Genomic DNA, 24,990 nt, shown 5'->3' with positions numbered 1-24,990 from the left:
CTTTAGCTAAGGTAAGCATGCGTTTATAAGTAATTAAACCATCACTCCATGCTTGATGGTGCACCCCAAGTTTAGTCGTGCAATCAATCAATCAATGTTTATTTATATAGCCCTAAATCACTAGTGTCTCAAAGGGCTGCACAAACCACAACGACATCCTTGGTACAGGCAAGGAAAACTCACCACAGTGGGACGTCGGTGACAGTGACAATGATGACTATGAGAAACCTTGGAGAGGACTGCATATGAGGGCGTGTCAGGGTGTTGTTGATAAATGGGTTTGCCTTTGCATAGTAGAGTTTTAACTTGCACTTACAGATGTAGCGACCAACTGTAGTCACTGACAGCGGTTTTATGAAGTGTTCTTGAGCCCAGGTGGTGATATCCTTTACACACTGATGTCGGTTTTTGATGGAGTACCGCTTCAGGGATCAAAGGTCCGTAATATCATTGCTTGCGTGCAGTGATTTCTCCAGATTCTCCGAACCTTTTGATGATTTTACGGACCGTAGCTGGAATTTCATAGCTGCAACATGTGCCAAAGTAGTTAAGAAAGGGCATGTTCACCACTGTGTTACATCACCTTTTCTTTTAACAACACTCAATAAACGTTTGGGAACTGAGGAAACTAATTGTTGAAGCTTTGAAAGCGGAATTATTTCCCATTCTTGTTTTATGTAGAGCTTCAGTCGTTCAACAGTCCGGGGTCTCCGCTGTCGTATTTTAAGCTTCATAATGTGCCACACATTTTCGATGGCAGACAGGTCTGGACTGCAAGCGGACCAGGAAAGTACCCGCACCCTTTTTTTACGAAGCCACACTGTTGTAACACGTGGCTTGGCATTGTCTCACTGAAATAACGTTGGGCACTAATACACCCCCATACCATCACAGATGCTGGCTTTTGAACTTAGCGCCTATAACAATCCGAATGGTTATTTTCCTCTTCGTTCTGGAGGACGCCACGTCCTCTGTTTCCAAATATAATTTGAAATGTGGAATCGTCAGACCACAGAACACCTTTCCACTTTGCATCAGTCCATCTTAGGTGATCTCGGGCCCAGCCAACCTGGCGGCGTTTAAGGATATTGTTGATAAATGGGTTTGGCTTTGCATAGTAGAGTTTTAACTTGCACTTACAGATGTAGCGACCAACTCTACTGTACCAACTTACTGACAGTGGTTTTATCAAGTGTTCCTGAGCCCATGTAGTGATATCCTTTACACACTGATGTCGGTTTTTGATGCAGTACCGCCTGAGGGATCAAAAGTCCGTAATATCATTGCTTATGTGCAGTGATTTCTCCAGATTCTCTGAAATTTTTGATGATTTTACAGACCGTAGATGGTAAAATCCCTAAATTCTAAATAGCTCGTTGAGAAATGTTGTTCTATAACTGTTCGACAATTTGCTTACAAAGTGGAGACCCTCGCCCAATCCTTGTTTGTGAATTACTTAACATTTCATGGAAGCTGCTTTTAAACCCAATCATGGAACCCACCTGTTCCCAATTAGCCTGCACACCTGTGGGATGTTCCAAAAAAATGTTTGATGAGCATTCCTCAACTTTATCAGTATTTATTGCCACCTTTCCCAACTTCTTTGTCATGTGTTGCTGGCATCAAGTTCTAAAGTTAATGATTATTTGCAACAAAAAAAAAATGTTTATCAGTTTGAACATCAAATATGTTGTCTTTGTAGCATATTCAACTGAATATGGGTTGAAAATGATTTGCAAATCATTGTATTCCGTTTATATTTACATCTCACACAATTTCCCAACTCATATGGAAACGGGGTTTGTATATATATACAGTATATATATATATATATATATACATACATATACACACTTGCAGCATGTACAAAACCTGTTTCCATATGAGTTGGGAAATTGTGTTAAATGTGTGTATGTAAATATATATGTGTATATATATATATATATAATATATATATATAAAATGTTTATCAGTTTGAACATCATATATATATATATATATATATATATATATATATATATATATATATATATATATATACACAGTAGTGTATATACACTTGCAGCATGTGCAAACCCTGTTTCCATATGAGTTGGGAAATTGTGTTGGATGTAACTGAATACAGTGATATGCAAATAATTTTCAACCCATATTCAGTTGAATATGCTACAAAGACAATATATATGATGTTCAAACTGATAAACATTTTATTTTTGCAAATAATCATTAATTTTAGAATTTGCCGGCAGTCCAGACCTGTCCACCATCGAAAATGTGTGGCGCCTTATGAAGCGTAAAATACGACAGCGGAGACATTGGACTGTTGAACGACTGAAGCTCTACATAAAACAAAAATGGGAAATGATTCCTCTTTCAAAGCTTCAACAATTAGTTTTCTCAGTTCCCAAACGTTTATTGAGTGTTGTTAAAAGAAAAGGTGATGTAACACAGTGGTGAACATGCCCTTTCCCAACTACTTTGTCACGTGTTGCATCCATGAAATTCCAAGTTAATTATTATTTGCAAAAAAAAATAAAATGTATGAGTTTGAACATCAAATATCTTGTCTTTGTAGTGCATTCAATTGAATATGGGTTGAAAAGGATTTGCAAATCATTGCATTTTGTTTATAGTTACATCTAACACAATTTCCCAACTCATATGGAAACGCGGTTTGTATACAAAACATTAATGGAGGCTTTTTAAGTTGTTTTAGAGGACTTTGAAGGCTAAAATGGTGACTCCCATTTTCCGCATCTTCCATGCGTTTCTTTATAATCGTTTGAATTCTAAAAAAAATAAAATAACTGTGAATGATAGGCAAAATTCCCAAAAAGTCCCCTTTGAATATTAGCTTGTCACCTTGACTTACAATTTTAAAGCAAGTTATCCATTAATCTGTTATAAACAAAATAATAAAAAAGAGTTGCCTATGTACATTGTGTAACAAAGCTATTGTTACATTTATATTCATATTTGTTTAAGGTTCCAAGCGGCCCTCTGTGGGTAGTCATAATTGCGATGTTTGAAATCCCAGTGGTAAAATGAAAGGAACTCTTATGTAGTCCCAATGTATTTATTAAACAACAAAAATAGAGTTTGGGACCACAAGGTCCAAAGTGACTTGTCTCTCTCTCTGTCCAGTGTTCAGCTATCTTCCCGGTTAAGTGTACATGTGAACTTTGCACAACTTTACAGATAATTAGAGATGGCCGATCCATTCACTGACAGGTTCTACACTACGTGTCTGGAACATGTGTGTATGATTCAAGAGAGAATAGACACATTTGTGCACGCATATACACACCTTTAAAAGGGTCTTTGGCATTGTGACATTTTATATTTCAGTTAAATCCGTGGAGGATTACAGGACTCTTGGAAGAGAAAAAGGGATGGGGGACCTAATCGAATCCATTAGTTTAAAACATTTAAAAGACCATCTAAGATAGACTGATTGATGGACAGGGGATGGGTGGCAAGCACTCGGCATGTAGAGTGGACTGGGTGGCACAGTGCAAGTCTGTCCTAGATTAAACAGCTGCTCTAATCCTCCATTTCTGCCCCTAAATTGGGTTTCCCTCAATCTTGTCTTCCTAATGTGAGAAAAAAAAAAGAGAGAAATGGTGCGGCGGCCAAGGCAAAAATAATCAGTACATTAAAAGCTGCATGGGTAGGGAGGGGGTGGAAAAGAAGATGTAATGATAAAGCAATCAAATGTGAGAGTCTAAATGGGTGCACAGGCAGCTTTGTTGGGGTCATCCGGGGCTTGCTTGAGTCCAGCACAAGTATGGGCCAAGTCCTGTTTGCTAAGTCCAGCGTGGCAATGCAGCCTTCATCAACACCACTACATTACTGACATAACATAACCATTTCTGCATATCACCCCCCACATAGGTCTATGTAAAAACCTGTCACGTGGTTTGCTTGAGGCGCTGGCGGTGCCAGTCTCTCTCCTTCAGCAGGTGGGCAACGGCCGAGCGTATGGCGGGTGCCTGCGGATCTGTGGGATCCTTGTCCAAGTACAGGCTAAAGTGTTGGACGCTGCAGGTCAGCAGGCTGTCTGGACTGTGGCCCTGGTGACCTGAGCGAAGAAGCCTCTCACAGGCCAGCGCCAGGTTCTTGTCCCAGTTTGGAGGGTAGTTGGAGTGGACCTCAACAAGTTCCTTATACAGCTGTGCGGAAGCATGTAAACGGAAAATTAGACACAATTTATTTATTTTCAAATGGCACATATTTTGAAATACTTAAAATATCTGCTTTTATAATAAAAACAAATATATAAGTTATGTTGACTCACAAAGTAAGACAGCTCAAAGAGGTCAGCTTTGCCCTCTCCCTGCAGCCTCTCCGCCAGGTCAAACAGAAAGAAAGGAGTCTTCATTCTGAAACAGAATGTACAGGCTCAGCGTTATACGTGTTGAATGAATGGATCAGCCACGCTCTCAGACACACCACTTCAGTGGAGTGATTTATGGAGATCCAGCCGCAGAAAACAGAATGCAGACATACTGTAAACCTTCGACCACACTGTACTGGTTTATGGGGAAGGTGTGTACTGTAGCTTATGTATCGGTAAGTGCATACAAGCAGTTCAAATTAGATTTTACCTGGCTTGCCACATCTCCTCGTTCGCCACACGCTCCCATGATGCGAGATGGAAACTGTTCACATATGGAAGAAAAAAAAGTGTATCCAAACAGATTCAGGCAGTTGCTTGTATTAACTCTAAAGCACTACAAATGTGAATATATTGTTCCATTGGACTCGTGCTGGGTTTGTTAAACATCAATGTTGTCTGCATAAACTTTAAGTGACAGAGCAATAATACCAGCCTGCACATTAGACATGGAGTAAAACCACATTCGCCTTTTTTTTCACTTGGGAGATTGTAACCACTTGACCTCATCTTCAAAAGAATATTTTAGCAGGGGTCTCTGTGCTAATATATGGCTGGTGGGCATCAGCGGACACGCTTGTCGTGAGAGTGCGGGAAATAATGTCACACTATTCAGCCGTGGATATCTGAGTGAATGAGGGGCTGCTGGCAACAGCAACAGAATATGTAGCTCTGACTAATTCCACTTTTGACACAGTTATTGACAAAACGCAAAATGAAACTCATTATTTTCCATCTCCGCTCTCATTTCAAATGGCTGAGAGCCTAATGTCTTGCTCTGCTTGAATTCACAAAGAAAGCGGATCACAGCATGGAAAACACAGCACAGCCAAGCTCCATGAGGACGACCGAGGAGCACCGAGACAAGAGGAAGAGGGAGAAAGCATTCAGATCAGATTTTTTTTTTTTTTTTTTAAAATCAATAGTATATAAAGCGTTTACTATTCTGCCTGAATAGAAAGCAATAGTGATAAAATACACAATGGAGATTCAAATGTATGAGATGTGTCTGTCTCTTATTTTTATTTTATTATTTTAGTCTACATTTTTTGTGGGAAACTACACAAAAATAGCTAAACTCTTGTTTTAAAAAAGGCCATTTTGAGCAATCTTAAACAAAATAATGTAAGATTATTGGGGTATATAAGTATAGTAAATTATTGATATCTTGCACCATGTACTTACTTATTTTAATGAAATACATGTGTGATAAACTCAAGTTACATTGAAGTGATCTCATACATAAATTGAGTCGTATATTTCAAATGAGGTGTACTCAATTATGCCAAACACACTATTTGGAAAACAATAAAGTTGTGATTGAACCTGTTGGCATTAAATTAGCAAGTTGTTATTCTAGTCGTAGATTTTGGTGGAAGTGCATCTCACAGCTCTGTTTGGTGCAGTGCAGGTCCACACCAACATACTGTATTATAGTTCCGTTAATGCTCCAGAATTTTTATCTTTGTAACAGGAATATATTTGATATTGCTAAATATATTGGAACTCCTTATATACTCCAGGTTTATTTAATGGTGAGGTCAGATGGTCAGATGGTACCTGTTGTGTGGTTTGCTCCAGTTATAAAGACTGCGTGTGTGACTGGCCCACTCTTTTGGGTGAAACTGCCTTAAAGCAGGCACCAAAAAGTCACACACTCCAAACGGCCAGGTGGAGAAGTTTTGCTCCCAGCTCTGGTCTCCATCAGACAGCCCAATACAGGCAAACACATCCCTACTGCAGAAAGCCAAAAAAGATTCCATGTCAGACATTTAACATAATCCCCTTTCTCTCTATCATCACAGGTCACATATGGAGGGTAATTTAAATCCAGTGGTTTCAAGTATGCCCTAATGGGTCTTTAAAACAATTGGGTACTGAGATTTGTCCCATAGCTCGGTGTTGCCCTACTGACATTTTTTTGCCTAGCAAACACTGCCCCCTGGTGGACTTGGTATTAACAGGATTCTATCCAGTTCTAGAACAGGGGGGAGTAAAGAATCCACTTGAGGCTATTTAACAAAATCAAGCAGATTAGTCGACTTTAGTGAATCACTAAAGTCCCTTTACGGACTTAATGTATCATTGGGCTTATCTTCACCCTGCACTTTCCACCAGGTCAACTCTGCTTTATTAGATCATCCACTTGATTTTAACTCACTGGGAGTTGCTGGACAAAAACTGCTCCAGACTGAAGGTGTCTTTCTCCTTGGAGTGGACCGGGTCCCACTGGCGGCCAGGAAAGTGGACACCGGGGTGGTGATGCCCTAGCTTTGCCACATACCATGTGTATGTCATCATCTGAACAGAAGAAAGACCACAATGTAAAAAAGGTTTTCTATACATGGTTTTGGCACTTGTTAAAAATCCTAAAAACAAAAACAAATCAACATTAAAAACATTGGTAACTCAACTAAAAAAGGGAGAAATTCTGTAAGTTGTATATCATAATGAATGCATTTAAGTCAGAGTTGACAGTTGACGAATACAGTTAAGTATTAATTCATATTTGACAAAAAAATTAAGGTAAAAATGATTTGTTCAAATTACATACATCACACTTTTGAATTTGGATTAAAAAGGATTAATCACAGGTTATTACTTGCTAGTATAATTTAAGTTACTTTAAAAAGGACCCCAATATTTAGACACAAGTACATTTTACTGCCAGAATGCCATGTGGGAATTTTTATTAAAATCCATCCATTTATTTCCTAACGCTTGTCCCTCTTGGATTTGCCTATCTCAGCTGCACTCAGGCAGAAGGCAGGGTACACACTGGACAAGTCGTGTACATCATGTATTTGCTTAGAACTTGGCAAAATAATTATATTATTAAGTCCAGTGAGGGTGTATCTTAAAGTACAATTTGCCAGCAAGTACACCAGTCGGAGTCTCCTCACTCATCTTGGCACTTATGTATGCAGAAACCTGATCACAACAAACCGTGCCACCTTTCAGGTGACCATTTGCTGTAAACGTAAAGGACCATGTATTAAAAAAATAAATTGTGTGGATAATCTGTGTGTATACAAGATTAATGCAATTTGCATTATTTTTGTGATTAATCACATGAGTTAACTTGTTATTTTTACAGCCCTAGTATAACAAATAAAAAGGGGGTGGGGGGCATTTAGTGACATTCTTTTACATTAGACAACATAAGAGAGAGGAACGGCATGACCTTTGAATGTGCACATTGCATACTAGGCGAGGTTCTGACCTCTTGGTCCACAAGTCGCACATCAGGCCGTACATCAAGACAGTAGTGCAGGTAGCGGAGGGAGTTCCCAGGCAGATCACCCCTGGTCAGGATGATGGCGTCTGCTGAGAAGGAAGCTAAAAGCTCCATGCCGAACCGTTCCACCACACTGTTTTTGCTCTGATCACATTCCCTAAGATTATCAACACAAGAAAAAAAGCAGATGTGTTTACTTGCGTTTAAGAAAGGCTAAGAGTGCATCCTCACTTCCCTTCCAAATAGTGTGCGAGAGAGTGTGTTTACTGGTGAGTGCGCTTACAAGGTGCTCTGAGGGTAAGTTGTCAGTGCCCCCGCCCCTCCGCCTGTGCAACGTGCTACGGCTGCCTATCTAATCGTGAGCAGACAGGTGTGATGGGTGTGACAGCACGGGCCATGCTCTCCTCTTGATCAAAGCTGCTCAGTGATGGCTGTCTGGAACTCCCCTGCACCTCACTAGTGTAATCTGCCTTCTCGGACAGCTAACATCTAAGGCTGAGCTCAGCGAGTGGAATCTATGTGCTAACCGTGTCTCTCTTCAGCCTCTACCACGGGGTGAGCACAGAGAAAACCTGACACGTTCATATCGCCGGTCGGAAGCACAGAGAAGAAACAAATCAGGTTGACTCAGGAAAAAGTTATGCACGAGGATTTGAGAAGGTATGAAAGCGTACTTTTTATTCCCCTTTCTTTTATTTTAACTTTTCTCTTTTGGAGTAACTCGGGACACAAGAGTGCTAAAAAGTGGATGTTCAAAACATTAAAAGTTGCCTAATTCCTACAGGATTTGAACCCACTGTAAATGAATGATGCCTTTTCTGAGAAAGCAACTGATAAAGCAACAAAATAAGTTTTGTGAGAAGCTATTTCTACGGTATTTCAGAATATGTTGACAGGGGAAAAAACAGTGTTGACAAAGCAAACTGTCCAACATAATTTTCTGACTTTTTCCAAGCGGGTAAAATACAGTGCTCACCTGTAATTAGTGTGTGCCATGTTTGCCAGTAGAGCTGTGGTGAGGACCCAGCCTGTTGTTTTCCACAACCTTGCGTGACCCAGCCTACGCTCCAGCCCAGAGACAATCAGGCTGCAGCCGAGGCCAGCCAGCACACACACTACAGCATCACCCTGGATCCAAAAACGCTCAACCTAAAGCAGTGATCCAATGTAAGCAAAACATGCATTTATTATTATGTGTTATTGTTTGTATTATTATTATCTTTCTTACCACACCAAGCAATAGAGGTCTACTAATGTCCAAGTTGGCTCGCCATGCAAAAAACAGCGAGTAAACCAACAGCATGGAAGTTAACAGCCAGGAAAGAGAGCGGCACATTCTGGTAGGGGGGAAAACACTGCATTAAAATATAAAGTAGAAAATAATTACATGTAATACACCAAATGATGTTCTAGTACCATAGTGTGGAGAAAGTCATACATGCTGACATCACAATCAAATAATGAATCAAATGGGGTTAAAAGAATGAAAAAATGAATCAATTAGTTTGACTGTCACCATATACAAAGAAAGGTCAATAAAGAAGCCAAGGATCAATCTGGTGTGAAAGAATTGGAAAGCCTTGACCTCAACTCTGAAACATTGTATTATGCATTGAAGACATTTAGGACTAGAACAGAGAATGCCAGCCTTTTGTCCAACATCTGTGACCTCTGGCCTCAAGCGCTTAAGGATGAATGGACAAAAATCACACGCAGATATATCAATCTATTAGAAAGTCTTCCCAAAAGAGTAGAGCAAGAGTAGGGTGCTCAATTGCATATTTACTCGAATACTATTAGATCTCAGGCCATCTTTTTTTAACCTTTTCTGCTGGTGGTGTAACTCCGTATTTTTTTTTTTTTTTTAAATGTGCCTTGGCTCAAAAAGGTTGAAAAACACTGGTCTAGACCAGGGGTCCCCAAACTTTTTGACTCAAGGACCGCATACACACACACATATATATATATATATATACACGTATGTATATATATATATATATATATACATACATATATAAATATATACATACATACATATATATGTATGTTTCTGGGTTTGCTATGTCTCTGAATGGGGTCAAGCAAAGTGTTGACTTTCGAGAAATGCTAGTTTCCTTCGCTGATCATGGCGACTTTGACGTGGACTCCCTCCATCTATCTCCCATGTAACTATGCTTTTATTTTAGTGCGAGCTTGCTAAAACTTTAATGTGGGGCAGGTGCTTTAGAAGTTTTGTATTGTGTTAAAGATCTTTTTTAGAAGATCTGAAGGGGGATTGACGGAGATAGATATCTACATATATCCATATCTGAAAGTTATTTATTTTGTTCCATAGTGATATTTGAAATAGCTAGTGTTCTATCTTGTACTCTGTTTATCTTGTACTCTGTTTATCTTTTCCCTATCTCCTGACCGATGGTACACTGTAGACGACCTTGTGCTTGGTATGTAGGTTGGCTCCAGCTGAGGAAGACAAAAGATAAGTGTATTTGCTCTGTAGGGGAGAGGGAGGGCTAGTGGCGTAGGGAAAAAGGCAAGACTTCGGTAGTATTGTCAGATCAACTTGGGCGATGCAATTTGAAGGTGTTGTTCATATATTGGTCTCCCAAAGCTTTGGAATAAAATGTCAAAATAACTATTCTGTCTGGGATTCATTTAAAATCAGCTTATGTGTCATTGAAAGAACTTGGGTGTGACCAGCAGCTTAAACTCCCAAAAAGGGGAAGATCTGGTCAAAACGCAACAATATATACACACACAAACGTATAAATATACCGTATATTACCAAGTAAACGCCCTTGGGCAAATAAACGCCCATGTCCTTGCTGCCTATTTTGTGAATTAAACGCCTCTTCCTAATAATAGCCCATGTATAGCAGTACACCACAACTGATGGACGGGAATACTTTAAGGGGAAAGAAGAACAGAAAGTTTGACTTAAAGTTCAACCTAGCGGTTGCGAAGTATGCGGAGCAGAATCCTGGTTTGGCAGCGGCCAGGCAGTTTAACGTTGACCCAAAACGTGTACGCAAATGGAAACAAAAAAAGGGAGATCTACTACCTCAGTCGGCCATCGATGGAAAACGGGCTCGCTTATTTGGCGGAGGTAGGAAGAAAGTGAGCGACGATGCTAATTTGTGTCAGTGGATACATCACGTTCGTGGACTGAACCACCGTGTGTCCCGCAAAATGATCCGCATGAAGGCTAAGGAGTTGTATGCCACCGCGAGTGACAAGAGAGACACCGGGGTGGTGTTTGGTGCAACAAGTGGCTGGCTTTATCGATTCCTGCGTCGGAACAACTTTACCCTCAGGAGGAGAACAACTGTTACACAGAAGGACGCTCCCGACGAGAAGATTGTCAACTTCTTCGTTTTCTCTACTAAACAGATAGAAGCCAAGAAAATCCAGCCCAAGAATATCATCGCCATGGATGAAACAGCCGTCTGGTTTGACATGGTTGGTTTTAGTACAGTCAATGAGAGGGGCGCCCGCTCCATCTGTCTCAAAACCACCGGCCACGAGAAGGCACGCGTCACGGTGGATCTTGCAGCCAAAGCAGACGGGACAAAGCTGAAGCCTTACATTGTGTTTAAAGGTGCTGTCCGTGATGTAAAGGCTATGCAGAGCATCCCCGGGGTGATCATAGCTTCCTCCAAGAATGGCTGGTTTAATGATGACCTGACAAAGGATTGGCTCCAGAGGGCAGTGGGGAAATTTCACTTCGGACTGAGGCTACTTGCATGGGACTCGTACCAATGCCATATCAGCGAGGCCACGAAGGCAGAGCTCAAAAGGGGCTACAACCTTACAATGGCTGTTATATCTGGAGGTTGCACAAAGTACCTGCAGGCCCCCGATGTTGTGTGGAATGGCCCTTTCAAATCGCAGCTTCGTGACTACTATGATACCTGGATGGCTGGTGACAAAGACAAGACCTACACCAAGTCAGGGAACCTGAGAGCCCCTTCCCGCCGCCTCCTGGTCGACTGGGTCCTGGGAGCCTGGGAAGCTCTGGATTGGAACACTCTGATCAACTCATTCAATGTAGGCTGGCTGGCTGTGTGTATGTGTGTGTGTGCATGTTTTGCAAACAGTAACCATAGCTGATTGTTGCTTTCTGGTATCCTACAAGGTGTGTGGGCTGACGGTGGCAGCTGATGGGAGTGAGGACCAGCTCATTTACTGCCTCAAAGAGGGACAGCCATGTCAGGCAGGCAGAGAAATGCTGTTGAGGGCTAGACAGCAGAGTGCTGCTGTGGTTCAAGAAGAGGAGAATGATGAGGAACAGCAGTCCCTCAAAGAACTTGTGATTGAAGAGGAGGATAATGATGAGAGGGGTGAGGGATAGGAGGGGGAGGAAGAGGACGAGGAGGAAGAAGGGGAGGAGGAGGATGATGATGAGTGGGTTTGAGTTGCATTTGGGGTTGCGTTTGCTGCAGTATTATTGTTTTGATGGTTTTATAGAGTACTTGGTACCATAATTGTATTTTTCCTGTATGCTGCTTTATTTAAAACTTGGAATACTGTAGCCTTTATTTTATTTAAGTGACACTATTATTGTTCTGTTCTGATGGTGGGATTTATACTTGAGTACTTGGTACCATAATTTTATTTTTACTGTATGCTGTTTTATTTAAAACTTGGAATACTGTAGCCTTTTTTATTTAAGTGACACTATTTATGTTCTGTTTTAATGGTGGGCAGGGACATGCACATGATTATAGAAGGGCAGGGCCTCAAAGTCAGTAAAGGGCAGGACATTTTTTTTTGGTCCTTTACACAATATGGAAATTAATATAAAATTAAATTTGCTGATAGGAAGCTAACTACTTAGCTGTGTGTCCTTTGTAGGTAAAAGTGATTGCCATTTCTTTTGTGTCAACAAGTTATTGTCATAATGAGTTAATTCACATTATCATAGGCTTGGAAGACATGAAAAGCTACAAAACACTGGTTTATTATTAGGCTATTTATTGTTAAAGATAATCACTTTAATATTGAACATTGAACAGTGCAACATGAACTTTGAAAAAAAAAATACAAAAATAAATACCCAAATGGAAAAAACTTCATTGTGAAAATGTGTCCTTCTTCCCTTAACTTGACGAAAACACCATCAAGTTGTAACTTATGGTCTTTAAATGATAAATGGGTTGTACTTGTATAGCGCTTTTCTTTCTTCAAGGTACTCAAAGCGCTTTGACACTACTTCCACATTTACCCGTTCACACACACATTCACACACTGATGGAGGGAGCTGCCATGCAAGGCGCTAACCAGCACCCATCAGGAGCAAGGGTGAAGTGTCTTGCTCAGGACACAACAGACGTGACGAGGTTGGTACTAGGTGGGGATTGAACCAGGGACCTTCGGGTTGCACACGGCCACTCTTCCACTGCGCCACGCCGTCCACGTTTTTAGTTATTTTTCACTTTCCCACTTAATGCTCAGACTAAACAACTGAAACGCAACACAGGGCCAAAAATATGGACCAGAGGCCAGTAGAGCAAGCACGTGCACACATAGGGCCCTGTGGGTGCTTGAGCCCCTGCCCTTTTTTGCCCCATCTTAAAAAGTGCCCCCTGCCTGAGTGTGTGTGTGTTTTTTTTCTTTTCTTTTTTTTTTTCAAACAACATTCATAAATTCTTGTCAGGGATGTAAAAAAACAAACAAAACAAAAAAAAAACAGCGGTACAAAAACTCCACGTTTTCTTGTTATACCGGGTTGTTTGAGCCTGCCGCTTCCGCTAGAGAGAGAGAGAGAGAGAGGGCAAGTGAGTGAGTATGTGAGAGGAGACAGAGCCCCTGACTGAGGAGACGTGACAGTGGAGCAACTTGAATCTGTGAGTTATGGTCTAGTCGCCGTCCACTTATTCAGCATCTAATATGGGTAATATTTCAGAAAAACGCTGTATTATTCTATTATTCAATGTGTCAGCTTCTGTTTTTGCCGGACGTCGGAGCACAGCGCATCAATTGAGCAGGGCACATCAATTCCGCACAGAGCAGAGCGGATCGTGCGGGACAGGAAGTAGTGTACAAAATACAAAATAAAAAATCGGGTTAATTTTCAAAATAAAATGCACTGTGTTTACGGCGGATCACATTTCTCTCACAGTAGAGGTTTAGATACAAAGTTTATTGTGACTTTTCTATTACTGTGTGGGTTAACAAAATAATAATAACAAAAATGATAATAATAACAATAGTAATAATAATAATAATAATGATAATAATAATTATTATTATTACTAATAATAATTATAATAATAATTTTGGCATTCTGGGGATATAAGATGTAGGTTATCTGTCAGGAATATTACCATCTGTATTTAAACTTGATTCATGTTGATTATGCCTGCAGCAAAATGCCAAAAAAAGAGGATACAGAAAAGGAAGGAGAAGGAGCGGCAGGAAGCAGCTAAGGGTAACAGACCTCTTAATGCATGGCTAAAACCAAGTACTAGCACCAGAATTCAAGAAAGACCATAGACCTCAGAAAGTGTCACACCTGAGAGAGGCAGAGACCTTAGAAGCAACACCTGAGAGAGAGGAGGAGGAGAGTGTAGAAGCAACACCTGAGAGAAAAGAGGCTTTAGATGCAACTCTGCTACTGATTGTGCACTGATTTCACAGCATTTCATGGAAACCCTGAATTTACATTGAGGAGCATATTTGGCTATGGGTGGCCTCCATCCTACAGCCCTCTACTGGCTGTAGGCGAGCGTCCAAGCTAGCTCCTGTCCCGAGGCGAGCGTCCAAGCTAGCTACTGTCCCGAGGCGAGCGTCCAAGCTAGCTCCTGTCCCGAGGCGAGCGTCCAAGCTAGCTCCTGTCCCCAGGCTAACCTGTGAGCTAACACCCATACCTAGGCTGGCTCCCTCATCTCCACCAGCTCCCAGGCTGGCCCTGACCTCTGCCCCTCGGCCAGCTCCTCAGCCACCTCCTCGTGTCCGGCGGGCCGCACCACGGCGCCGCCCACCTCCTCGTGTCCGACGGGCTGCACCACGGCACCATTCGTGCCCGCCTTACCGACGGCCAAGACGTCGACCACTCCTTGGTCGTCCATCTCGCCGGCCACAGCGGCGGTCCACTCGCCGCCGCCACCAGACTTGTCCCCGATTGCTCCTGAGACACTTGGGCCGGCGACCCACCACCAGTTCGCCCCTCCACCCTCGCCTGATTTTCGTTCCTGCTTTTGGGGGGGTTCAGATTCCTGGACATCTGGAATCTGTCCATAGGGGGGGATACTGTTGTGGGACATGCGCATTCTGCGTCTCCCTCCGCTGCGGGTCCAACCTGAGGACCCGCTGACAGAGCATTCCAGACACGCCCCCGCACTCATCAAGCGGACCGCGCCCACTCTCCGCCGCAGCCGGCTGCAGTACACACCTGTGACTGATGACGATGAGCTGCTTAAGAGACCAGTGGACCCAGGGATCCTCGCGGGAACTTAGTTCTCTACTGACATTCAGTAAGCTGTAATCCTGCGTTGTGCGATCCTGCTTTCCCTGTGATTTTCCCTCTCCATGTTCTCAGTGTGTTTCCTTGTGTCTCCTCCGCAGTGCCCCCCGTTGCCTGGAAAGAGAGCTGTGCGTCTCTCTTCTCCCTCTGAACTTTGACTGCCTCCCTCTATCCTCGAACCCCCACTTTGGACTCGGATCTCTTGAAGCCCCGCTCAGTCCCACGGACCCCCGCTTGTATCCCGGATCACCTGCTTGTTCCCTTGGACGTTCCTTTGCTCTCTTCAACACGTTGGTAACACACACTTCAGTTAACCTACACACATAACCTCACACCACATACACTTTTGAATCTATAGTTCACATTCCATTCCCTTAGTTCGTTTTCTATTGTTTAAATATTATAGATATGTGATTTAATATATATATATATATTAAATCTCTGTACACTACTGCCACCTGGTGTTAGTCTGCCGTCACCTCCCTCTGCATTACATAACAGATCTATTGCTAACGATGGATTCTGATGAGTCATCTATGTTGCTGCTTCTTGATCTTAGCGCTTCTTTCGATACAGTCGATCATAATATTGTATTAGAGCGTATCAAAACACGTATTGGTATGTCAGACTTAGCCTTGTCTTGGTTTAACTCTTATCTTACTGACAGGATGCAGTGCGTCTCCCATAACAATGTGACCTTGGACTATGTCAAGGTAACGTGTGGAGTTCTCCAGGGCTCGGTTCTTGGCCCTGCACTCTGGAGTATCGACATGCTGCCGCTCAGCAACATCAAACGCAAATACGGTGTTAGCTTTCACTGTTATGCTGATAACACCCAACTCTACATGCCCCTAAAACTGACCAACACGCCAAATTGTAGTAAGCTGGAGGCGTGTCTTAATGAAATGAAACAATGGATGTCCGTTAACTTTTTGCAACTCAACGCCAAGAAAACAGAAATGCTGATTGTCGGTCTGGCTAGACACTGACATCTATTTAATAATACTACCTTAACATTTGACAACCAAAACATTACACAAGGCGACTCGGTAAAGAATCTGGGTATCATCTTTGACCCAACTCTCTCGTTTGAGTCACACATTGAAGGCCTACTGAAATGAGATTTTCTTATTTAAACGGGGATAGCAGGTCCATTCTATGTGTCATACTTGGTCATTTCGCGATATTGCCATATTTTTGCTGAAAGGATTTAGTAGAGAACATCCACGATAAAGTTTGCAACTTTCGGTGCTAAGAGAAAAGCCCTGCCTCTAGCAGAAGTGGCAGACGATGACGTCACATGTTGATGGCTCCTCACATATTCACATTGATTTTAATGGGAGCCTCCAACAAAAACAGTTATGCGAACCGAGAAAACGACAATTTCCCCATTATTTTGAACGAGGATGAAAGATTCATGTTTGAGGATATTGATAGCAATGGACTAGAAAAAAAAAAAAAAGAGTAAAAAAAACAAAAAAAAACGCAATTGCATTGGGACGGATTCCGATGTTTTTAGACACATTTACTAGGATAATTCTGGGAAATCCCTTATCTTTCTATTGTGTTGCTAGTGTTTTAGTGAGTTTAACAGTACCTGATGGTCGGAGGGGTGTGTCCACGGGTGTCTTGACGCAGGTAGTGTCTCAGGGACGTCAACGGCAGCTGTATGGGCGGCACAAGCTCAGCTGATATCCGGTAAGAAGCAACTTTTTACCACAATTATCTCACCGAAACCTGCTGGTTGACATTCGGTTGGGATCCATGTCCGCTCTGATCGATAGTACAGTTTCACCTCTGTGAATTTTAAACAATGAGTCACCGTGTGTTTGTGAGGCTAAAGGCTAAAGCTTCCCAACTCCATCTTTCTACTTTGACTTCTCCAATATTAATTGAACAAATTGCAAAGGATTCAGCAACAGAGATCTCCAAAATACTGTGTAATTATGCCGTTAAAGCAGATGACTTTTAGCTGTGTGTGTGCGCAACGCTCATATTTACAAATAGCCCGTGACGTCAAGCGTACACGGCATCATTACGCAATGTTTTCAAGAAAAAAGTCCCGGGAAATTTAAAATTGCAATTTAGTAAACTAAAAAGGCCATATTGGCATGTGTTGCAATGTTAATATTTCATCATCGATATATAAACTATCAGACTGCGTGGTGGGTAATAGTGGGTTTCAGTAGGTCTTTAAGAGTGTTACTAAAACGGCCTTCTTTCATCTCCGTAATATCGCTAAAATTTGTTCCATTTTGTCCACTAGCGACGCTGAGATCATTATTCATGCGTTCGTTACGTCTCGTCTGGATTACTGTAACATATTATTTTCAGGTCTCCCTATATCTAGCATTAAAAGATTACAGTTGGTACAAAATGCGGCTGCTAGACTTTTGACAAGAACGAGAAAGTTTCATCATATTATGCCTATACTGGCTCACCTGCACTGGCATCTGTGCACTTAAGATGTGACTTAAAGGTTTTACTACTTACGTATAAAATACTACACGGTCTAGCTCCAGCCTATCTTGCTGATTGTATTGTACCATATGTCCGGGCAAGAAATCTGCATTCAAAGAACTCCGGCTTATTAGTGATTCCCGGAGCCCAAAAACAGTCTGTGGGGATATAGAGCGTTTTCTATTCAGGCTCCAGTACTCTGGAATGCCCTCCCGGTAACAGTTAGAGATGCTACCTAAGTAGAAGCATTTAAGTCCAATCTTAAAACTCATTTGTATACTCTAGCTTTTAAATAGACCCCCTTTTTAGACAGTTGATCTGCCCCCCCCGTAATGTGCCAGTCAGATTTAAGGCGGGAAAAAGGAACAAGTATGTTCAGACCTACGCCTTCCTCGATCCTGGCAGCACAACAACATTTTGCACAGAGAATCTAATGGACAAACTGAATGTGAAATGACGCAAAACACAAATTATTTTGCGAACAATGGAACAGGAAAAGCCTGCGAAGACCTATGAGGTCAGAGGGCTGGAGGTTGGAGACTTGAAAGGGTTCACATATCTGGACCTGCCAAAAGTGTTTACACAAAGCAAAATACCTGTCTCAAAAGGAAAACATCATCACAAAAACTGACTTGAAGAGGTGGCCATATCTTGGTCGCATCGATTTAAAGGAAATTGAAGCAGACGTCAAACTTCTTATTGGGACTGATGTTCCTTGGGCAATGGAGCCATGGAATATAATTAAAAGTCAAAAGGATGGACCATATGCAGTCCAAACCATACTGGGATGGGTGGTAACTGGACCTCCTCATCAGACAATATAACCAAGATATCTCTGAGAACACGAGAAAAAAAATGAGATGTCAGTTGAGGATAAACGTTTTATGGAGATTGCCTCAAGTTCAGTGTTTTTTGAAAATGGTCACGATCCTCTGCCACTGCCTTTCCGGGATAAAGACAAAGTCATGCCTGATAACCATCATATGGTAAAAGAAGATACACTGCATCTCACAAAAAGTAAAGAAAAGGTCAAGAAGGACAAAGGAGACAAACGTGACAAAACGAAGAAAGAAACAGAAAATTAAGGACTCCACCACGGACAAGACATGGAAAAAGAGCCAAAGTTGAGAAGGACGAGTCGGAGTACGAAATATATGACGTCACTAACCGTTTCCTCAACCTGGATGACGCCGAGCTCAGCACCTCAGATGACCATCATGACAGACAGATGCAAGCAAGACCATGGAACAAGGAAACACATAACAAGACCATGGACCATGCAACAAGGAAAGTAGGACCAGGGCTGGACCTAGCAGTCAACTCAAGTCTTACAGCAAAGAAGACCAGCCAAGGAATGTGACAGTGATGAAGCAAGGAAAAATACTACTGGACTTAAGGAAACTCATGGATGATGGACCGTATTGTGAAGACATTTCCAGATGTTAAAGGCTACGTGAAAAGTGTTTTGGGTAAAACCAAACCAACATGGTTCAACGACCAATAGAAGCTCTGCCTGCTAATGGAAGCAGCTTGATGGACTGAAGGGGGATTTGGTTCTCCAGCCTTGATGACTTGATGACCGCTTCAGATTGTCTGATATGACTATGGACTTTAAGACTTGACTAGTAACTTAAGGAACTTTGAAATTGAAGAACATCATTCATTTGTATTGTGTTGTTCTATTTAGGCTCCTTTTGAATATTATTATTTATGTAATTGTTTAGCATACAATTAGGGGCCGGGATGTTGGAGCCTATTTATATTATTTATTTATTAATTGTTTTGACAATCTAATTCAATAATGCCAATGAAGATGTTGATTATTTATTGGATGTTTTGGATGGATTATGATTGATTGATTGTGTTCAGCTGCTCCTGCTCCTCCTGGTGGGCCATTCCCCCCTCCTATAATTAAGAAGACGGCACAGCTGGGCGCTGCCTTTGTCTGTCTGTCATGCTGAAGGAGTGAAGAGTGAACAAGTTTGTTTACCACTAAATATGTTATTTGGATTATATAGAAAGTCAACCACGGTGAATATTTTTTGTTTGTGAAAATAAATGATCAAAATTTTGAATCTGGAAGTATCTCCGCGAGTGCTTATTAGGAATTTAGTGCGTCATAAAACTTCCTCCTCAAGGCTACTCTACAATCTTTATTTCTATTTTTTCGAAACTTTTTGGAACGACAGAGTAGCCGTAACACATACATACAAACACACATACATATAGTGTACTTACATACATACATGTATACACATATACATGTATATATACATATATGCATACTGTACATATATATATACATATACATACATATACACATACATATATATATAAATATATACATATAAATATATATACATACATATATATATAAATATATACATATAAATATATATACATACATATATCTACATATACAGTACATATATACATACACATATATACATATACACATATATAAATATACACATACATTTATGTACACAAATATACATAGACACACATATATATATACAGTGGGGCAAAAAAGTATTTAGTCAGCCACCGATTGTGCAAGTTCTCCCACTTAAAATGATGACAGAGGTCTGTAATTTTCATCATAGGTGCACTTCAACTGTGAGAGACAGAATGTGAAAATAAAATCCAGGAATTCACATTGTAGGAATTTTAAAGAATTTATTTGTAAATTATGGTGGAAAATAAGTATTTGGTCACTTCAAACAACGAAGATCTTTGGCTCTCACAGACCTGTAACTTCTTCTTTAAGAAGGTCTTCTGTCCTCCACTCATTACCCGTATTAATGGCACCTGTATGAAGTCGTTATCTGTATAAAAGACACCTGTCCACAGCCTCAAACAGTCAGACTCCAAACTCCACTATGGCCAAGACCAAAGAGCTGTCAAAAGACACCAGGAAAAGAATTGAAGACCTGCACCAGATTGGGAAGAGTGAAACTACAATAGGCAAGAAGCTTGGTGTGAAAAAATCAACTGTGGGAGCCATTATCAGAAAACGGAAGACTTACAAGACCACTGATAATCTCCCTCGATCTGGGGCTCCACGTAAGATCTCATCGCGTGGGGTCAAAATAATCATGAGAACGGTGAGCAAAAATCCCAGAACAACACAGGAGGACCTGGTGAATGACATGCTTAGAGCTGGGACCAAAGTAACAAAGGTTACCATCAGTAACACACTACGCCGACAGGGAATCAAATCCTGCAGTGCCAGTGCATGTCCAGGCCCGTCTGAAGTTTGCCACAGAGCACATAGATGATACAGCAGAGGATTGGGAGAATGTCATGTGTTCATGTAAAAAAAATCCAGGAATTCACATTGTAGGAATTTTAAAGAATTTATTTGTAAATTATGGTGGAAAATAAGTATTTGGTCAATAACAAATATTCAACTCAATACTTTGTAATATAACCTTTGTTGGCAATAACAGAGGTCAAACGATTACTATAGGTCTTTAGCAGGTTTGCACACACAGTAGCTGGTATTTTGGCCCATTCCTCTATGCAGATCTTCTCGAGAGCAGTGATGTTTTGGGGCTGTCGCAGAGCAACACAGACTTTCAACTCCTCCACAGATTTTCTATGGGGTTGAGGTCTGGAGACTGGCTAGTCCAGTCCAGGACTTTCAAATGCTTCCTACGGAGCCACTCCTTCGTTGCCCAGGCGGTGTGTTTGGGATCATAGTCATGCTAGAAGACCCAGCCACGTTTTATCTTCAAAGCTCTCACTGATGGAAGGAGGTTTTGGCTCAAAATTTCAAATACATGGCCCCATTCATTCTTTCCTCAACACAGATCAGTCGTCCTGTCCCCTTAGCAGAAAAACAGCCCCAAAGCATGATGTTTCCACCCCCATGCTTCACAGTAGGTGTGGTGTTCTTGGGATGCAACTCAGTATTCTTCTTCCTCCAAAAACGACGAGTTGAGTTTATACCAAAAAGTTGTATTTTGGTTTCATCTGACCACATGACATTCTCCCAATCCTCTGCTGTATCATCTATGTGCTCTCTGGCAAACTTCAGAAAGGCCTGGATATGCACTGGCTTAAGCAGGGGGACACGTCTGCAACTGCATGATTTGATTCCCTGTCGGCGTAGTGTGTTACTGATGGTAACCTTTGTTACTTTGGTCCCAGCTCTAAGCAGGTCATTCACCAGGTACTCCCGTATGGTTCTGGGATTTTTGCTCACCGTTCTCATGATCATTTTGACCCCACGGGATGAGGTCTTGCGTGGAGCCCCAGATCGAGGGAGATTATCAGTGGTCTTGTAAGTCTTCCGTTTTCTGATAATTGCTCCCACAGTTGATTTTTTTCACACCAAGCTGCTTGCCTACTGTAGATTCACTCTTCCCAGTCTGGTGCAGGTCTACAATTCTTTTCCTGGTGTCCTTCGACAGCTCTTTGGTCTTGGCCATAGTGGAGTTTGGAGTCTGACTGTTTGAGGTTGTGGACAGGTGTCTTTTATACGGATAACAACTTCAAACAGGTGCCATTAATACAGGTAATGAGTGGAGGACAAAAGAGCTTCTTAAAGAAGAAGTTACAGGTCTGTGAGAGCCAGATATCTTCCTTGTTTGAAGTGACCAAATACTTATTTTCCACCATAATTTACAAATAAATTCTTAAAAATTCCTACAATGTGAATTCCTGGATTTTTTTTCCACATTCTGTCTCTCACAGTTGAAGTGTACCTATGATGAAAATTACAGACCTCTGTCATCATTTTAAGTGGGAGAACTTGCACGATCGATGGCTGACTAAATACTTTTTTGCCCCACTATATGTATATGTATATATATATATATATATGTATATATATATATATATATATATATATATATATATATATATATATATATATATATATATATATATACTTGTTTTTTTTTTCCATTTTTTTTTTTCATATGTTTTATACTAGTTTTTATATATCGTTAATTTGATTTATTCTCCAGTGTGGACGCCTCAAAAGAGGTGTTTTTTTATCCAAACCCTCATTGCCATGCCATGTTTTGTTTTTGCTTTGTTACTGTCAATAGTATACCAGCTCAGTGGCCTTGTGGTTAGAGTGTCCACCCTGAGACTGAATGGTCGTGACTTCAAACCCCGCCCGAGTCTTACCAAAGACTATAAAAATGGGACCCATTGCCTCCCTGCCTCAGCATCAAGGGTTAGAATTGGGGGTTAAATCACCAAATTATTCCGGAGCGCGGATAACGCTGCTGCTCCCCTTACCTCCGAGGAGGTGAAAATGTGGGTGGGTCGAATGCAGAGGACAAATTTCACCACATCCAGTGTGTGTGTGATAGAGATGTGCGGATAGGCTATCATATCATCCGTAACCATGTCACCAAAGTCATCATCCACCCGCCGTCCACCCGAACCAACATTTTATCAGGACTATACCCGCCCGCCAACTGCCCGCTGAAATACATCAGAGGTCGGCCGCCTTTACCACTCACAAAGCTACTTAATCCTGTTTCACAGAGTAATGAAGACAATTGGAACCGCTAATGTTCTCGCGACTATCCAATAGCGTTCATCCTTTGACACCTTCAACAACATGTACAAACCGATTGTTGCTCCGGCAACATGTTGTGTGCAGCTTCCGCAATTACACGTACAAAATTGAAAGGCATACTGGGTGATACAGAGTACACTGATGGTTGTGATATAAACAACTTTAACACTTACCAATATGCGCCACGCTGTGAAGCCACACAAAGATTGACAAACACATTTCGGGAGAACATCCTCACAGTAACTCAACATAAACGCAACACAACAAATACCCATAATCCTTTGTATCCGTGACACTAACTGAAAATATTTTACACCCCTGCGCCCCCAACCCCGCCCACCTTACCGACGCACGGAGTGTACAAAATTATGGGTATTTGTTGTGTTGCGTTTATGTTGTGCTACTGTGAGAATGTTCTCCTGAAATGTGTTTGTCGTTCTTAATTGGTGTGCCTTCACAGCGTGGCGCATATTACTAAGAGTGTTAAAATTGTTTATATCGCAACCATTAGTGTACTCTGTCTCACCCAGTATGCCTTGCAGTCATGTGCGTGTGTCTGCGGAAGCCACACACAAAATATTGCTGGACTGACAAGCAGATCGTACATGCTGTAGAAGACAACAAAGTCAATGGCTTCATAGCACGCCCTAATACTTATTATCTGGGTGACTGCCGGCAGTCATTCTAGAGAATATTAGCGTCTCCTATTGTCTTCTTCGCTTTGTGACACGGGTCCTAAATGGCTCTTTGAATGGCAAAGGATACCGATCCCAGAACCATGTATATCAAATATTTCCGGATAGTTCAACCGCCACCCGTCCGAATCTAATTAAAATCAATGTTTTCGTCATGTCAACCGCCCGACCTGCGGTTTATCCGCGGACTCAGCGGATGAGACCGCAAACCGCGCATCTCTAGTGTGTGACGATCGTTGGGACTTTTACTTAGTAGTAATAGTACTGTTTGTGTATGTGCATTCTTCTCTTCTTTTTGTATTTTTAATTTTTTGTACAGCACTTTCTGTTTGCCACTTGCCTGTGTATGAAAAGTGTTATACAAATAAAGTTTGATTTGATTACATATGAACTATAGTGTATCTCACTCAATTCCATAGTTATAACAGCTATGCTGTAAAAAAAAAAAAAAAGATGCGATCCTTAGTGCAATAACTAAAGGCCCAAACAAACATGGGCCACTAGATGTCGCAATAGCAATTATTTTTATGTTTGTAGATCAGGGGTCTCAAACACGCGGCCCGCGGGCCAATTGCGGCTCCCGAGACGTTATTCTGTGGCCCCCACCTTAATATAAAAGTCTAATGTTAGTGCGGCCCGCAAGTTTTATATGAATGGCGCTTGACAGCGTTGTGTGTGAAGCTGAAGGAATCTACCAATCACGGTGTGGTATTTGGCTCTCGAGGGCGGAACATTGACGTCACTTGCGTGATGCAAGCTGAGAAAATTTTTGCTGCTTTTCCACTAGACCCGCACGCGCTTTTCCTCCCTTGCTCGCTCGCCCGCCTGATCGCCCTCTCTCTCTCCCTCTCTCTCTCTATCTCTATCTCTCTCTCGAGCTCTCTCTGTCACTGTGTGTGTGTCTCTCGCTCTCGCTCCCTCCCCCGGCGCCGCTGTAAACAGTCCGGGCCGGGGAGACGAGCGGTCCAGTAGCTTCCGAAGCACTCCGTCGAAGGACAGAGCGGCAATACAAAACTGTGGTGCACTGAACCCCAGCGCACATACTCTGACAGAAAGTCGCTGGGCAAATCGGATGTGTAACACGTTAGTCGTGATGTTAGCCCGTTCGGGGCTAATTGTGCTACCGTAGCTGTAAACTCCTCAGCGTGCTCATAACCACATTCTAGCTGCCGATATGGCGACATACAACCTTCA

The 24,990-nt window shown here is 41.7% G+C and overlaps 1 protein-coding gene across 2 annotated transcripts in view; it reads right to left on the bottom strand.

The window, feature by feature from the left end:
- Nucleotides 1-3,286: 3,286 nt before the first annotated feature.
- The window catches only part of tmem260 (transmembrane protein 260), a 65,870-nt gene continuing 44,166 nt past the window's right edge, over nt 3,287-24,990 (bottom strand). For both annotated transcript variants that reach the window (XM_061895303.1, XM_061895304.1), the window contains 8 exons: nt 8,863-8,971; nt 8,611-8,783; nt 7,620-7,791; nt 6,558-6,697; nt 5,957-6,133; nt 4,608-4,661; nt 4,298-4,382; nt 3,287-4,172 (listed from right to left, as the gene is read on the bottom strand). In XM_061895303.1, coding sequence (XP_061751287.1) covers nt 3,912-4,172; nt 4,298-4,382; nt 4,608-4,661; nt 5,957-6,133; nt 6,558-6,697; nt 7,620-7,791; nt 8,611-8,783; nt 8,863-8,971 — 1,171 coding nt within the window. In that variant the 3' untranslated portion in view covers nt 3,287-3,911. The remainder of the gene's footprint in view (nt 4,173-4,297; nt 4,383-4,607; nt 4,662-5,956; nt 6,134-6,557; nt 6,698-7,619; nt 7,792-8,610; nt 8,784-8,862; nt 8,972-24,990) is intronic.

This window comes from Nerophis ophidion, linkage group LG03 (assembly GCF_033978795.1).
Source record: "Nerophis ophidion isolate RoL-2023_Sa linkage group LG03, RoL_Noph_v1.0, whole genome shotgun sequence".
Taxonomy (NCBI): domain Eukaryota; kingdom Metazoa; phylum Chordata; class Actinopteri; order Syngnathiformes; family Syngnathidae; genus Nerophis; species Nerophis ophidion.
Note: the sequence above shows the minus strand (reverse complement) of the source record. Positions and strands in the feature narration are given on the sequence as shown.